General features: G+C 46.8%; 1 protein-coding gene across 2 annotated transcripts in view; it reads left to right on the forward strand.

Annotated features, from left to right (window-relative positions):
• FBH1 (F-box DNA helicase 1) overlaps window positions 1-14,535 on the forward strand; it is a 31,763-nt gene extending 17,228 nt beyond the window's left edge. For both annotated transcript variants that reach the window (XM_084783967.1, XM_084783966.1), the window contains exons 7-21: window positions 127-219; window positions 680-774; window positions 2,213-2,381; window positions 2,958-3,180; window positions 3,940-4,027; window positions 4,111-4,197; window positions 4,864-5,000; window positions 7,156-7,255; window positions 7,357-7,478; window positions 8,965-9,040; window positions 9,423-9,620; window positions 10,116-10,241; window positions 11,403-11,509; window positions 13,421-13,552; window positions 14,089-14,535. In XM_084783967.1, coding sequence (XP_084640093.1) covers window positions 127-219; window positions 680-774; window positions 2,213-2,381; window positions 2,958-3,180; window positions 3,940-4,027; window positions 4,111-4,197; window positions 4,864-5,000; window positions 7,156-7,255; window positions 7,357-7,478; window positions 8,965-9,040; window positions 9,423-9,620; window positions 10,116-10,241; window positions 11,403-11,509; window positions 13,421-13,552; window positions 14,089-14,259 — 1,924 coding nt within the window. In that variant the 3' untranslated portion in view covers window positions 14,260-14,535. The remainder of the gene's footprint in view (window positions 1-126; window positions 220-679; window positions 775-2,212; window positions 2,382-2,957; window positions 3,181-3,939; window positions 4,028-4,110; window positions 4,198-4,863; window positions 5,001-7,155; window positions 7,256-7,356; window positions 7,479-8,964; window positions 9,041-9,422; window positions 9,621-10,115; window positions 10,242-11,402; window positions 11,510-13,420; window positions 13,553-14,088) is intronic.
• Window positions 14,536-17,372: the final 2,837 nt, after the last annotated feature.

A 17,372-nucleotide genomic window follows, 5' to 3' on the forward strand; every position in this document is an offset into this window, starting at 1 on the left:
CCAATGACATGTAATAGGAATATACCTTTTGGAAATGGTAAGGAAGTTGAAATACATCCAAGGAAAAATGAGATAGATTATGCCTTAAATTTGGAAGTCTCTAAATGTCCTTTTTTCCCCCATTAGGATTCACTACAACATTTTCTATTGCCTATATCTTCAGGAGAATTCCTGTACTCAGGCCACCAAAGTTAAAGAGGAGCCATCTGTCTGGCCAGGGTATGTATGCATTATATGTGGCTGTGTGCTTGGCCTTCTATTCCATTTTGAGACAAAGTCTCAATGTGCAGCCCACGCTGGTCTTGAAGTAAAAAAAATTCACACTCTTCCTGCCTCGGCCCCCTGAGTGCTGGGACGACAGCCGTGAAGCACTCGGGTTTGACCTCCTTTCTGGCCTCCTCTTCATGTGTGAGACAAGAGGCACTTTGCTTTGATCACTTTACTGAGGCATGGTTTACACTGTGTGGATTTCACCCACTTGGAGCTTGATGGTTTGTAGTAGAACTGTTGAACTGTACAGTAGCATCTTAACCTAGTTTACGAACATTCAGCCCCGCTCAGCAGATGCTGGGGTCTGCTGTTGTGTATCCAGTTTGCTTGTCTGCTGTTTGCACTGGCCACCCCTTGGGCCTTTTAATTCCTTTCTGTTTTTCTGATTTCTCTTCTGTAATGATTATAGCAAGAAAACATCTATCCAACTAACACATGAACAGCAGCTGATTCTGAACCATAAGATGGAGCCTCTCCAGGTGGTAAAAATTATGGCTTTTGCAGGTAAGGGAGCTCCTGTCAGGATCCTGGAGTATGTAGCATCAGGTTCATGGTGTGGTTGCTTCTGCCTGCTGTGCTGTGTCCCCTTCCCACTCCTACCCGAGCACGCTGACCTTGATCCTAACCTTAATCAGTCCCCAAAGCAGCTGGCCAAGAAGTACTTGTTTTCGCTTACCACTGCCTAGAATATCTACACCAGATTCCTGTTTCCTAGGCATTGTTTTCTGGGGTCTGTCAGTGCGGTAGGGGAGCCCCTCATTCACCATCATAGATTCTTAGTCAGCCTGATCTTCTGGAGAGGCAGGTCATACTAGTCTCCTCAACAGAGTTCGGTAGCTCCTTAGTTTTATAGGGTGGTGTCTTGATTCTCTTGGGTTCAGCCTGTTTTTCTAAATGTCTAGTCATTTGTGCCCCTGATCTTGGAGTCTCCTGAAATAGTTGGAGAGTCTCATCTGAACTTTTGTTCACACTATTTTCTCTATCTATATTCCCTTCCTGCTAGCCACATTATTAAACACCTGCCATGGTGCTAGTCCGGCAGCGTTCTGTGAGGTCATCAGAGAGACTTACTCTAGGTTAAATGAGCAAGCAGAAGAGCGAGAGTCAGCTGGGCTGTCTCCCAGGATGTCTTCCTTCCTCCCTTCTTTCCCTCCCTGCCCCATTTCTCTTTCTTTCTCCGCCATGCCGTGCTGACTCTCATCATTTCAGTCTCTTCCCAAATAGGATGCTGGACTCTTACTGTGCTAATTGATTACCATAGTGTAGAAGTAGCCGGCACATGTATCATCTATACGTGTGTCTGCTTGTTCTGTGAGAACCTTCAGAGCAGCCCTGACAGACTGTGAAGGAGTGTGTTCTCACAGTCTCACCTTACAGAGGACATTAGTTTTGTTTCTAGTTCTTCCTCTTCTTCCTCTTCTTCTTTTTATTTTTTATTTTTTCATTTTTTTAAACTACCCTGTGCTATATTTATACTCTCACTTTGTTGTCTGCTTTTACCCTGCATTGGTGTTTATTCCTAGCTAGATTTTTACAGTGTGAAAATACTCAGTAAACATTTGTTACGGAAACAGGCTGATTAGCTGAAGAATTGGATAGGTGGTGGAAGGGCAGAAGAGGTGGGGTTCGGGGTGCATCAGAGCACTCCCTGAGTCCCCTATGCATGGTCTTGGGTCAGAGATGTGGATGACCAGTAGTGTGGCAGCTGGTGCTGAGTTCTTGCTCTTGGGGACCTTTGTAACTTTGTCCGCACAAACCCACATAACAAGTCAGTGAGATCAAGCAGCCTGGCCTTTCCCACTAGGCCAAGATCCCAGCCCCCCTTACTCCTACGTGAGGTCTCAGTCAGAGGGGGGATAAGCCTGAGAAAGACCTGACTGGGGATGCCGGTGCATAATTTGCCTCGTCAGTGGGTCAGATTCTTTCCTCTTGGCTTCCACAGGCACCGGGAAGACTTCCACTCTGGTCAAGTACGCCGAGAAGTGGTCTCAGAGCAGATTTCTTTATGTCACGTTCAACAAGAGCATCGCAAAGCAGGCAGAGCTCGTCTTCCCCAGCAACGTCATCTGCAAAACCTTCCACTCCATGGCCTACAGTCACGTCGGGCGGAAGTGAGCATCGCAAGTGCTGGGTCATTTCACATGGCTGTTTCTCCATGTGACGGTTGTTACGATCACGCTTACTCCACAGCACTGAGAATGTCATGTTGTCCTCGCTATGTACAAGTGGCAGATAGAAAAAGAGCTTCAGTGCTCTGTATTTTCATACTGTAAAATACTTTTTTTTACAAGTAGCTACCTCACTAAGAAGGCACTCCTGTTTCTCTGGAATTGAGGCATTGAAGTTTAGTATGTCACAAATTCTGAAGGGCAAATGAGGAAACCCCATGCAGCTGAGGTTTTGTGGAGAAGAAGGCTTGAGGAACAGAGGTGTCTCACTGGGTGAGGGACTCCTTGGAGCATGAAGCAGTAGTGACTGCTGTGAGCTGAGTGCTACAGCTCTCAGGGTTGTCATCTGTGCATTCATGAGAGTTTAGGGCAAGCCATGCCAGTTCAGACGTGGCTTTTAAATGTTCTTGCCCGTGTGTGATAGACACCTGAAATCACCTTGGTGGTGATGGGAAGGGGGATATGGCAAATGCTGCAGTGTTGGAAGCCCACTGTGTTCACCTGGGGCGTGTGTTGCAGGTACCAGCTGAAGAAGAAGTTGAATCTCTTCAAGTTAACACCCTTCATGGTCAACTCTGTCCTTGCTGAAGGCAAAGGTGGATTCATAAGGGCCAAGTTAGTGTGTAAGACTTTAGAAAACTTCTTCGCGTCAGCTGATGAAGAGCTGACTATCGATCACGTGCCCATTTGGTGCAAGAATAGCCAGGGACAGAGAGTCATGGTCGAACAGAGCGAGAAGCTGGTGAGTCTCCAGGGCATGAGAATGAGGGGCCTGGTCCGATCTTTGTCTGTCATTTCCTCAGCTCTGTGAGATGAACGTAGGTAGGCGAGACAGGTGCCTGTCAGGACAGCTGGGAATCCCGTGGCCTCTTCACCTGTGAGGAGCACTCACAGACATCTCCCCTAACTCCCCTAATGGTCCTGCTGGGTTTGGTTTGTGTCTTTTTGGGGGTTGGGGGGAGACTCCCTGTGACTCAGGCTGACCTCAAACACAAGAGTGTCCTGTGTCAGCGGCCTCCCTCGTGCTAGGATTATAGACAAGTGCATGTTCTGTTGCCCACCTTAGCTTTTCCATTTACCAGGTAAAAACAGACATGGAAGGACTTGCCTATAGTTTGTAAGAGCTCAGATCTTAGTCAATGACTAGGAATCTATTTAATTTTTTTTAGTTGTGCTTCTACACAGATTTTGCTCATGAAAAAAAAATTGTTCCCTAACTTACAAATTGTCAGTAGTGAGTCTGCAAAATAGTGGGTCTTTGTGGTTCTTGAGCTGTTGAGGTCTTTGGTCTTTGCTCTGCTGTGCATGCTGTGGCCTTAGCCTCTCGCCCTTTCACTCTTTGAACGCTTGAGAGCTCAGTGTTAAAGCTCTGTGATGCCCTGGAAGAGGCGGGCCCCTCTGCATTCTGTGGTGATGTCTTTGCTCCCACCGCACTATGTGGAAGCAGACGTATGATTTCAAGGGTCTTAGACTTTGGGTTCGTGTGTCATTTACTTTTTAGAATGGTGTCCTTGAAGCAAGCCGACTTTGGGACAATATGCGGAAGCTGGGAGAATGCAAAGAAGAGGCATACCAAATGACACATGATGGTAGGCGGCTGTCCTAGTGTGTGTCTACCAGATGCAGCGGCTTTGCTTATGACTTGTGACTCTTGGTAACTACTCTCTTGTAGGCTATTTGAAACTCTGGCAGCTGAGCAAGCCTTTGCTTGCCTCTTTTGACGCCATCTTTGTGGATGAGGCCCAGGACTGTACCCCAGGTGATAAACTATTCAGGGCATCAGTAGTCTCAAATACATAGAAACAGCATCGTGATTATGTAAGAGGACACACACATGGAATAAGTTCATTGTTATTATTTGTGTTAAAAAAGAGGAGCAAATGATTCTTAGGCACTCAGAAATTAGATTCAAAATTTGCACAGTTGTCTGTCCCCCACACCTGACCTAGATTTATCTCCTTCCTCCACATGTTTTACTGAAGTTGTTCTTAAGATGCTGCACCACTAGCTCATCAGATCACAGGGACCGAGTCTCATACCGAGTGAGCAGAGGAAGTTGATGTAGCGTGAAGTGCTGTGTTACGTGACTAGTAGCCAGTAGGCGGTATTTAAAACTTGCATTTTGCGGTATTTTGGCGGTGTTACAATATTAGAATAGAAAATTACATTTGCTCTTAAATATTTTTTTTTATAATCAATTTACCCAGGACTAAAAGTAACCTGCATTCCTAGGATCAGGGACCATTACTAGGTCTATGGTAAAATTGTCCCTTTTATAGAAAGCCTGGCCTGTAGGAAGAGAAAGCTTTGTTGTCTGTCTTGGGCTGGCTTAGTTTAGGTTTGTTTTCTTCTTTAAATATGGTTTCTTTTTGCTGTGTGAATTGTTGTTCTTCAGATTTCTCACTTTTCCTCTTATTGGTTGCAGCTATCATGAACATAGTTCTGTCTCAGCCATGTGGGAAGATCTTTGTAGGGGACCCCCACCAGCAGATCTATACCTTCCGAGGTGCAGTGAATGCTCTCTTCACCGTCCCCCACACTCATGTCTTTTATCTCACACAGGTAAGAGCTTGCAGTGCTTCTCAAGCCTCGGAGCATATAAGCAAGCACTCTGTTTCTCTTTGTAGTTTTTAATGTGCCAGCACTGTGGAAAATGTTTCATTTTCCTCAAATAAACTAACGCTTATGGCTCATCCATATTTACTTAGTTTTTGCTGCTTTAGGATTGTACATGTTCAGACTTGACCTTGATTTTGATGACACTGACAGTTTTTGAAGTCCTGGTCAAGTAGTTTTAGTATGTCTGTGTGCTGAGACTTGTCAGCTGGCTAGACAAGGGCTGTGGCTTGGGAGGCCCACAGAGCTGAAGTGCCATCTGTCTCATGGTTTCAAGGTGTGCATGGTCAACACGGGATTGACTGTTGGTGGTAACGTGGTGCACTCAGGCTCCTCCACTGCTGCGGCCCACACAGAGGAGTACGTGTTAGTTATTTGGAGTTATGTAAAACTTCATTTCTTCTTTTGCATTACATGATAGCATGAGACTGCTTGTTTTTTCAGGCATACATGAATGTTTTACAAATAATTTGATCATGGTTCACTTTGAATAGTTTTCTAGCAGTGAAGTCCTATTGAAAGTCATGTTTTCCAAGCCAGGCATGGTGGCACATGTCTTTAATCACAGCATTCAGAAGGCAGAGGCAGGTGGATGAGTTTGAGGCCAGCCCGGTCTACAAAGCAAGTCTAGGACAGTGAAGGCTACACAGAGAAACCATGTCTCGAAAAACAAAACAAAACAAAAAATCGTGTTTTCCTCCTATTGGTTGCAGTTATGTGACATAGTTCATGAAATAGACATTGCTCTTCACTAAAGTATACCTTGCTTTATTATATTGTAGATGCATAGGGAAAGCAACGAGCAAGGGAATCTTTCCAACAGATGTGGTTAAGAAAATAGTGTCTTGGGCTGAGTGTTGAAGGATAGGAATGTATTTAGGTAGATAAAAAGGTGATAGAGGCAGCATGGGCAAGGCAGAGAAATGTGGGATTGTTCAGATTGGCTTGTGTTTTCAGAGAAGAACTCACCGTATATAGAGCCCAGGCTGGCCTTGAACTCAGAGTCCTCCAGCCTCAACCTCTTAAGTGCTAGGGATTATGGCCATGCACCAGGACGTTTGACTTAAAGTGTTGTGGTTTGCTTTTTGTGGTCTTCAGGATTGAAACAGAAGCCTGTGCTTGCCGAGCAGGCACTCTATGCCTGTTCTGTATCCCCAGCCTAAAAGTGCTCATGGGACAGATGCTATGGTGATGTTGAAAGAGGTCTTAGAGCAAGGGCAAGAACTCTGCCCTCTCAAGAGGCTTACAGTTGGTATTAGAGGACAGCTGTAGAAAGGGGCTGTCCAGACAGTAGAGGGGCATGGGAGGGGGGCATTTCTTTTCATAGCCAGAGAACACCTTAGTTAATGTGTTTGGGAAAGATTAATCTGGCAGAGGGAGACAGAGTTGTTTGAGTGTGAGAGCAGACGTAAAGGGGCCGAATAGGGGAGACAAGAGTTTGAGTGTACAGTGAAGCTGAAGACAGTGTAAGAAAAGCAAGTGCTGATGTGGGTGGGGACCCTGGGTGGGAGGTCATTTCAGGGCTCTGAGGGAGAAAATGGTCGTGTTAGAGCTGGAAAGATGGCTCGGGGTGTAAGAGTGCTCAGTGCTCGTGTAGAGAGCTCCGGTTCCCTTCCCAGCACCCATGTTAGGTCACAACCACCTGTAACACCAGCTCCAGCAGATCTGTTGCTTTTGGTTTCTGTGAATGACACTTTGTTCACATACACATATCCACACTCAGATATACAAACATTCAATTCATTAAAAATTATTTTTTAAAAAGTCTTTAAAAGAAAATGCTCATGTAATCCCAGCACTCACTGAGGCAGAGACAGGCAGATCTCTGTGAGTTCAAGGCCAGCCTGATCTACAAAATGAGTCCAGGTCAGCCAAGGCTACACAGAAAAACCCTGTCTCAAAAAACCCAAAACAATTTAAAAAAAACAAACAAAGAAAGAAAAAAATAGGAGAAATGCTGTTCTTAATAGAAATAGTGCTTTTCAATCATCAGGCTTCTGTTTGTGTCTAAGTGACTTTAGAAGTTCCATGTGGTGTTGGCAGCAACAGGAATGAACTTCTATATGTCCTAACTGCATTTGTTTTTCTGTTTTTCTAACAGAGTTTTAGATTTGGTGTGGAAATCGCTTATGTGGGAGCTACCATTTTGGATGTCTGCAAGAGAGTTAGGAAAAAGACATTGGTTGGCGGGAACCATCAGAGTAAGGCTTTCTGTTGCTCTAATGTTTGTTAGTATATTTTAAACCAAAGTTAACTGTGTTCCACCTGCTGATCTGCATGGGGTCTGTTCTTCCTCCTCAAGGTGGCATCAGAGGTGACGTAAAGGGACAAGTGGCTCTGCTATCCCGGACCAACGCCAATGTGTTTGATGAGGCTGTTCGGGTAACCGAAGGAGAATCACCTGCAAGGATACATCTGATTGGGGTAAGAGTAAATTTGTTGACTACTTCCTGCACAGAAACCGTGCAGAGAGACCAGACCTGGGAAAGCTTCCTCAGGAAGTCACGCAGGAAAGCCTGTGGGTTTTGGATTCCTCTGCCTGGGCCACACTATGACCAGACACTCTGATTGTGCTAGGGAGACAGTCCTGTGGCGTAGGCCTGTCAGCGATTGAGCACTCTTGTTATATTTGACTGTGCAAATGAGGCTCCTGGCTGCTCCGGGGGTGTTGACTGTTAGTGTAAGCACGGTTGAGCTGATAGCACTGAGCAGTACCACTTACCTGAAAGTGTGTGGAACTGGGCACCTGGGCTCCCCCTGGCTCTATCACTAGCTTGTGTGGCTGGGAGCAGGTCACCACCATGTGCCTCATTTTCCACCTCAAGAAGTTAAAATTAAATGACATGTCTGTAAATAAATGATAGATAGATGATAGATAGGTAGCTAGCTAGCCAGACGATAGGTAGATACATAGGTACATAGATGGATGATAGGTAGAGTATAAAGATTGAGATCATTACAGAACCTGGGAAGATATGCTGTTCAAAAAATATGGAGGAAAACAATATTAATAAAGCATCTTTCTTCTTTAAAAAAAGACATGTCTGTGGCATATTTAACTTTGAAGCCCTTATAAATGTCTATTTTTACATACTTGCTGTTATGGTATACATAAAAGTACTGTTTTTTTTTTTCCACTCAACATACCACAGTTTATTTGATTGTTATATTGATGCCTCTGATATTTCATCTAGTAGTTACAATTTAACATTGTCATTATTGAAAGAAGTAATTTTGGAATGCCATCCATGTTGGATATGGAGTGTGCTCTTTCCTGTGCCCACGTCTACCTGTGACATGTGTCAGGTGTTAAACCACAAACGATATAAATGACAATATATACTCTCAGTGTTGTATGTGCAACCCTCACCAAAGGATGAGAACTCGTTAGCAGTGAGCCCTTGCCACTCTCCTGTGCTGGGCGTGTTCTCTGTGAGGGCTCGAGTTGCAGAGTACCAGCATGGCCACACCATGGCACGCACAGTCAGGGCCTCTCCTGCGAGAGCTGATTTTAGATTATGGAAAAGCTAGGCCAACAGATACCCCACCCCCACCCCATCCCATCCCTCCAGTTGTTCATCATAAGAAACAGTGGTGAGTGCCTTGCTTGCCAGCTGTGTTATCACTTGTGTCCATCTTCTACACACGGAGTGTTTATGAGGCACACTGAACTCGCCTTTTTATTAATGACAAAACAGTACACAGTTGGGCTCTCCTTTCCAACGCATTGGTAGAGTTTGAGGCAATAGCTTGGTACTTTGTGCTTTCTATCACTGTGTGTGTTTGGGCCATATTTGAGATCTGTTTCTAAGAAATCATCTCATTTCAAGATACCATCTCTGGATTTGTTTTTTTATTTGTTTTAATAAAAAGCAAAACAAACCAAAAATTCCACTGGAAATTTTTTCAGGGGATTAAATCATTTGGCTTGGACAGAATCATTGATATTTGGACCCTCCTTCAGCCAGAGGAAGAACGGAGGAAACGTGAGTACCGCCTGGCGGAAACAAGCACTCAGCCAAGGGTCAGAGGGGACTGGTCCTGAGTCAGGGCTCTGGTCCTCTGAGGAGCTAGATTTGCTCTTCTCTCTTGGGGGATGCCTAGGGCCTGTTTTCAGAAGTACTGACAGCTTTCTCCAGATCCTTCTCAGTAGTCTCAAAGTTGGTACTTTTCCTCCTGTGAAGTAGATGAGGTTCTTGAGGATATGGCTTGTGATGCTCAGCTGGAGACAGAGGGAGCCCTGTGCAGCCTGGAGCCGGCTCTCCCAGCTCTGAGCCCATCCTCTGTTGTGTTACTGGTTAGACATGCACAGCGCTGTGCTGTGTTGGACACTCTCACTCATTCTCACCTGCACGTGTCTCTTCTTAGGAAACCTCGTCATTAAAGACAGGTTCATCAGAAGGTGGGTGCACAGAGAAGGCTTTAGTGGCTTCAAGAGGTACGTGACTGCTGCAGAGGACAAGGAGCTGGAAGCGAAGATTGCAGTGGTTGAAAAATACAATATCAGGATTCCAGAACTGGTAGAAAGGATAGAGAGGTGCCACATAGAAGATTTGGACTTCGCAGGTGAGGGAAACAGCTGTTGCCTCCAAGAGGAGGACTAGGTCTCTTGAACTGTCCCTGCACCTGTGGCTTCCAGTGGCTGTGTTCATTAAGAGAAAGGGGACAAGGCCCTGGCGTGAATCCACAACACCATGTTAAATAATAAGTAAACCAGGAAGCAGGGCAGTTGTTTTCCCATGGGCTCTCTTTGTTCCTGTGCAGTTTTCAAGCCACTGGAGTAGGATTTCCTAGACCTAGCTCTGCCGTGTGTAACTTTGGATAAGCTGCACAGCTGTCTTCTGGGCCTTTGGTCATCTATGTGTAAATGAGTGGGACATGGTGAAGCCACTTTGGCCTCTTTAGTGGGATACTTTGAGGTAGTCCTGTGCCTAATGTTTTACTTCCTCAGCCCTCATTTTCCACCCTTTTCCTATGCAGGTTACAGCTGCACGCCTGCTTTGTCTCCTCTCATTTCTTTCCCTGTGGCACCCCGTCTAACTTGCCCTGTGTCTTTTCTAGAGTACATCTTGGGCACCGTGCACAAAGCCAAAGGCTTAGAGTTTGACACTGTGCATGTTTTGGATGACTTCGTGAAAGTGCCTTGTGCCAGGCATAATCTTGCCCAGCTTCCTCATTTCCGAGTCGGTAAGGACACTGGGTGGGACACAGCTCCTGGGCTGCTCCTGTTTTGTAGCTGGGAGTTGACTGCTTTGGGTTGATGGGATAGAATGGCCTCCTGTTCTAGGACAAAAAATAACACCCAGCCCTAAACTCCCCGTTGTTGGTGCTGCGCTTTTAGAGCACAGGCTGCCGTCGATGTTTTTCTTAGGTGGCTGATAGGTCTTGAGTCATGACGTTCTGTAGACACAACTGCGCAGCAGCTTTGGACTTTGCATCATCCTACACTAAGGTGTCCTAGCCTCACACAAACTTTAAAACATTAATTTACTTACTCACTAGGGAATTTTGTGTGTTTGTTTCTGTTTGTAGTGCTAGGGGTAGGGAAGAAAGTCGAGCATGTTCATATGTTGTGGCCCAGGCCGCAGAGCGCCTGCTTGTCTGCTTTGTCGGTGGCTTCTCCAGGCTCATTGGGAAAGTCTGTATAGCAGTTTAAATCTCAGAGTGAAAACACTTGAAGTTTCAAACCAAAAAGTTCTCTTTGGATTTCCATATGTTTTGGACACCTGCGCTGTTGAGGTGTGACTTCCACATTCCCTAGCCCAGCCATTCAGTTACACTCTGCGCGGTGGCTTCTGGTCTGGTCACAGCGTGGCTGACCTAGTTTGCTGGGCACTGAGACTGGGAGATGGTATGTGTGAGGTGGGCTGAGAAATGTGTCGTCTTCCCTGTGACAGTGTGAGGCAGTTCCACAGTAGAGCGAACTAACCCAGGCGGGAGCGTGGGAGGAGCAGGGACCTCAGTGGCGCTCCAGCCCTTAACTGGTGGTAGGTTCCCATGTCAGCCACAGACTTACCGTCTGCCTCACAGACAATCAGGTGGCGCAGCACACGTCAGTGCCCACTGGGTGCATTGCACACATTAGTGTCCGTTCAGTTCATTGCAGATTTGAGTATTAGTTAGCACAGCCCTAAGCTTTACTGTAGCAAGACTAAAAAGAAATGAGTATTTTGTGTAGTTATTGAGGGTTTTGCTTATTTTCAATGGGCATTTGTAGGAAACCTTTGTATGTACAGCTAGCAAATGTTGAGAGGTTTGTAAGGATGTTAGTTAGGAATATAGGCATTTGGATGACAAAATGAGTTTTTGCAGGCAGGCTTTTGAATTGTTTGTTCTTTTTTTCCTCAGAGTCATTTTCTGAGGATGAATGGAATTTGCTCTATGTTGCTGTCACTCGTGCCAAGAAACGACTCATAATGACCAAATCACTGGAGAACATCCTGACTCTGGCTGGGGTAAGAGGGCTGGGGAGCAGGAGTGACTTTCCCGGTGTCTGAGCCACATGACTTTGAGGCATCAGCCTTAGGCTTCAGGTGAGGATGCTGGGTGGAAAGAGAGGGCTCCGTAACTGTGCAGGGTGACGTCACTGGAGCAGGTAGTATTCCAACACGTGAGGTGAGAGCGGGCGTTTGTGCTGGACAGTGTAGGTCTGCTTAAAATGTCAGGGGACTTGATAGATTTCTTTTTTGTTTTGTTTTGTTTTTTGTTTTTTATTGTGACAGGGCTTCTTTGTGTAGCCCTTGATGTCCTGGACTCCCATTATAGATCAGGCTGGCCTCGAACTCACAGAGATCCACCTGCCTCTGCCTCCCAAGTGCTGGGATTAAAGGCATGCGCTACCACTGCCTGGCAGCCCATATATTTCTTAATTCTATATTTGCTCAGCTAATTCACATATCCTGGGGGAAAACTGGCAAGTTTGTGTTTTGCACCTACACTTTTCCCTTCTGCTTCCTGCTCATTTTTATACGTGAAATAAACTAAAGAAAGGTAGTGGTGTCCTGGCTCACAGTTTCAGAGGGTCATCACAGTGGGAAAGTATGCTACCATGTTAGTGATGTAGCATAAAAAGAGCTATACAGGGAAAGGTCAGAGTAAGGTCAAGCCCCAGATGTTGCCTGTTTGCTCCAGCTCGTTCCCACCTCCTGCTTTTCACCACCCCAGTAATGCCATTGTTTGGAGCCATCTATTTGATTTGAGCGCCCAGGACCTGATTGCCTCTAGAAATACCCTCACAGACACACCCAAAAGTATGCTTCACTAATTGCAGGTGAACAGATTCTCTATCCAGTCAACCTGACTGTCCTAGTGCTTATATTTCTTCTATTTTTCTGGAACCTGTAGGTAAGTCTGGCACAGGAGTGAGCCAAATGAACCTAAGTAGGGGTTGTAGATAATGAAAAGTTTACTAAGTAGCTAGCTGCTACCCAGCAAACATGAAGTCATACTCCAGTGGTCAGAAAACATGTGCAGTCTGTTACTATGTGTAGAACTCCTTGGGCGCCTGTAGTTGAGGTCTTCAGTGTTCTGCTTGGGCTCTTGCTCGATGTGTGCCAGGCAGTAACTCTCACATGTGTTGCGGTGTTTCCGCTTTATAAAGACAGTGTGGAACACAGTAACACTCACTTGTGATGCGGTGTTTCCGCTTTATAGAGACAGTGTGGAACACAGTAACACTCACTTGTGATGCGGTGTTTCCGCTTTATAGAGACAGTGTGGAACACAGTAACACTCACTTGTGATGCGGTGTTTCCGCTTTATAGAGACAGTGTGGAACAGGTGCAGATGAACGCTGCGAGGACCTTGTCTGCTAGGCAGCCCGCAGCGGGGGAGACGGGGCTGTGTTGAGTCTACTTGGGCCTCGGTGCTGGGAATTGAACCAGGCCTTGGACATGATAGGAAAGTTGTGAGCTGTGTCTCCACTGGGGCAGCTGTTTCTTACAGTTCTGCGTTTCCACCCTTGGAAGGGACAGGCAGGAGAACTAAGATCATCCCCACCATGGACTGCATAGCGAGATGCCTCAGAGTAATAAGAGCAACACTAACTGTTTAGAGTTGCAGTGGAGCATAGGACTGTGAGTCCAGAAGTGGTCCTGGATGTCACTGTAAATGGTACCTCTTCATGTTTATCGGTTGCTAAAGAATACATAAAACTATCAATTTTATCAAAAAGCCAACTGGACTGTCTTGAGTGTTTTTTCTTGGCAATAGTACTGGAGTAGGGAACATTACAAAATTGAAGAAACAAGACAGTGGCTCTCTGCTTGTGGCCGTGTCTGAGGGAGAGGCTAGGGCCTTGGTGGTGGAGTTCTCAAGTGGGAGGTAACAGTCCTGCCAACCATCTCTTCTGTCTTTCTCCTTCACAGGAGTATTTCTTGCAAGCAGAGCTGACAAGTAACGTTTTGAAAACAGGAGTGGTCCACTGCTGTGTGGGGCAGTGCAACAACACCATCCCCGTGGACACCATCCTTACCATGAAGAAACTGCCTATCACTTATGTGCGTTCACTGTGGGATTTTTAACTCACTCGTACCCATTTTATTGCTTGTGAGCTTTGTGCCTGTCTAGGCTGTGGGTGAGAAGGGTAATAGAGACATAGGTATAATGCTGTTCTAAGAGCTCTTGAAATGGAAGCATGGCAGGTGACAGGTCAGCGATGAAATGACACATGCTGCCTGGGTGCTGAAGCCCTCCAGTGTGGGCGGTGCAGTGATGCGCTGACACCTTAGAGCGGGGCTGTTCATCTGGAGGGCCTGCTTCAGTTTTACTTGGTTCTTAATTTTCTTAATTTTCGGTGCTAGGGACTGAGCAAAATGGTAGTCATGCATTCCAGCACTCAGCAGAAGCTCCGGTTCTACAGCTCACTAGATGATAGTGCTGTGTAGGATTATCTCTGGGTTCACATGGGAGTGAAAGTGTCACAGCATAACGCATCAAAACGTTGGCACTTGGACAGTAAAGTAGCAGCACCTTTTGGTGGAAATCCTTATCCTCCGAGCCTCGCCTTACGTCTTTCTCCTCTCCATCCCTGTAGAGCAACAGGAAGGAAAACAAGGGTGGCTACCTCTGCCACTCGTGTGCAGAGCAGCGCATCGGGCCTTTGGCGTTCCTGACTGCCTCCCCTGAGCAAGTGCGCGCCATGGAGCGCACTGTGGAAGACATAGTGCTGCCCAGGCACGAGGCCCTGCTCTTCCTTGTCTTCTGAGGCTGTGACTCCAGTGCTGAAGGAGCCTTTCTGGGCTGCATTCCTGCTCACAGGAGACTTCCACAGAGCATCTCTGAGGAAGAGGATACCAACCAGAGTTGGACCTGCCATTTCTCCGTTCCTTACAGATAGCCAGTTCCCACTTGCCTATCCTCCATATGCATCAGGTCAGGGAAGTGGGGGAAGTTCTTTTGATAAAAAATCATTTTATGTATTTAAACTTTTATTACAAGGTTTCAATTAAACAGGCATTGCCCACTGGCATGCCACTGTGAAGTCTCGCTTCCACACTGTCATTTCTAAGCTTTCTCCTCCGTTTCCCCTTTTCTCTTTCAGCATCTTGTCACTGTTCACATGGTTTTCATGCTGAGGAGTGACACACGAGTAAGCCATAGTGGGTCTTTGTTATTTAGGGCTCATGGTATAAGCAGGCAAGTGGCATCATGTTCAGCAGACATGAACAAGGACAGTAGGCGGCTTTCCACCGCTGGTCCAGCTGGAGATCAGAAACATTGGAGGAAGAGTATGGTCAGCAGTCATTGTGTCCAGGGCAGGGAGTCAATGACAGGGAGATGGAAAATTGGTTCCTGGATTGTTGTACTCAGGGTGTGCGGTGGCTCCTATTATAAAGGGTAAGTTCTTCTTTTGTTTTGTTGTTGTTGTTGTTTTCTCTCGAGATAGGTTCTCTCTGTGTAGCCTTGGCTGTCCTGGACTTGCTTTGTAGACCAGGCTGGCCTCGAACTCATAGTGATCCCCCTGCCTCTGGGATTAAGAGTGTGTGCCACCACACCCGGCTGTAAAGGGTAAGTTCTTAGGGAAACCACCAGCAAAAATACCTGTATCGTATTGGTGTACACTGGTGTTTGAGATTTTTTGCTGGTTAGCAGTTCTCTAATGCTGATGGCTGGTGGATGAAAGCACATGGCATCACCCAGAACTTTGAAGCCTCCACATCTCCAGAGTCAGAAATGCGTGCTCCTTCCCCAGCAGTTGGTGGTTGCAGCCCTGCAAATGACCCCAAGATACTAGAGTTTGAAAACTTCTCTTCACATTAGGAAGCTAGAGCCAGTTCTTAGTGCTTAGATGGGCGTGGTGCCTGACGGAGTCTCAGTATGACCCCTGCTCACCCGCTGCAGCTTCAGGGGGCTGAGGGCATCTTTCATTGATAAAGGGGACATAGCAAACATGTAAAAGCAGGGCTGAGCAGGGCTGTGGGGCACACGGAGCGACTCAGGAACTCGGGAAGCTTCTATGTGAAGAGCTACTACTGACAAAGAGCCGAGGGCTCGGAATCAAGCGCTGGGGTGGCAGTGCGAGGTGATAGGTGAGGTAGACAAAGCGCCTCGGTGTGAAGAATGCGAGGAGCAGAAGTCCGAGAAGCAGGATGGAGGATGGAGGACTTGGAGTGAAGAAAGCAAAGGGTTTAGCAAAGGCCAGTGACGGCACATGGCAGGGAATGGCCGTCGTGGTGGGGTTCTCACTGAACTTAACTGAAGGAAGTTTGAAAAAAAGTGGACATCAGCTGGGCGTGGTGGCGCACGCCGTTAGTCCCAGAGTTCGGGAGGCAGAGGTAGGCGATTCTGTGAGTTCAAGGCCAGCCTAGTCTACAAAGAGAGTCCAGACCAACTAAGGCTACACAGAGAAACCTTGTCTCGGGAAAAAACAAGCAACAACAACAAAAACCCCAAAAAGTGGACATCAACATCTAATGCCCAAAGAGACCACGTGAAATAAAAGAGAAAAGAGGCCCCCTTACTGAGCACTCAAAATCAGTGGTGATGTTAGCTGGCCAGTTCAGCGAGGCTGCTGCTGTACGCCTCCTACAGTCCAGCACTTCATGCTAGGAGCTAAACTTCAGTGGGCCAACGCGTGAGTAGACCTGTGCTCTTCTCAAAGCGTGAGTAGACCTGTGCTCTTCCAAAGCGTGAGTAGACCTGTGCTCTTCTCAAAGCGTGAGTAGACCTGTGCTCTTCTCAAAGTGTGAGTAGACCTGTGCTCTTCTCATTCTTCGTACTCCTGTGGGATGAGTTCACCAAAGCCGTTCAGTGTATCTGCCCCACCTACCACCTACACACGACAACCCATAGTTCGGGAGCATATAAGTAAGTGACATGAGTGAGGGGCCAAGCCAGGGTTGGAGAGGGTACCAGTGTATGGCGTGTGAGAAGGGAGCCAGGCCACCTTGGAATAGGTCATAGGGTGGGCGGCAGCCTCCTCAGGAGGATGGGTTTCATAGAATACCAGACGTTCTGCAACAATGTAGGAGGAGGTTGCTAGAATCTGTGGAAATCATTTTTTAAAAAGCATGTGCTTCAAAACACAGGTCCCAGAGGAACGGGCCACTGTATTAGTTACCACTTGGAGTTATGATAAAGCGCCATGACCAAAAGCTACTTAGAGAAGGACGATTATTGGCTTACAGTTCCAGAGAGAGGGTACTTAATGACAAGGAAGGCACAGTAGCAGGCAGCCATAGCTGAAGGCTGGGCGCTCACATTTTCATCCACACTGAGGACGTACAGAGTGAGCAGCAAGTGCGGGAAGATTATACACTCTCAAAGTCCAGTGACCAGCTTCCTCCAGCAAGGCTCCATCTCCTTTAAAAAGTTCTATAACGCCCCTAACAGGGCCGCCAACTCAAGACCTTGGTGACAGCAGGTTTGGTGAGCAATGTTCCCCCATAGGCTCAGGTACTTGGACACTTGGTCCTGAGTTGGTGGCTCTGTTTGGGGACTTTTTTAGGAGATGGGGCCTTGCTGGAGGAAATCAACTGCTGGACTTTAAGAATTAAAAACCTTTCTCCACCAAAGGTGGAAAATGCTGTGATGAAACACCATGGCCAAAAAGCAAGTTGGGGATGAAAGGGTTTATTTGATTTATACTTCCATATCATTGTTCGTCATGGAAGGAAGTCAGGCAGGAACCTGGAGATCTTCCTGCCTCTGCCTCCCAAGTGCTGGGATTAGTGTGCGCCCCCACTAGCCCGCTTTCTTACGGAACCCAGGACCACCAGCTCAGGCGTGGCACTATCCACAGCGGCTGGGCCCGCCCCCATCAGTCACCAAGAAAATGCCCTACAGCTGGGTAGTGTGGAGGCATTTTCTCAATTGGAG

Source organism: Acomys minous, assembly GCF_964271855.1.
Source record: "Acomys minous genome assembly, chromosome: 5".
Classification (NCBI taxonomy): Eukaryota; Metazoa; Chordata; class Mammalia; order Rodentia; family Muridae; genus Acomys; species Acomys minous.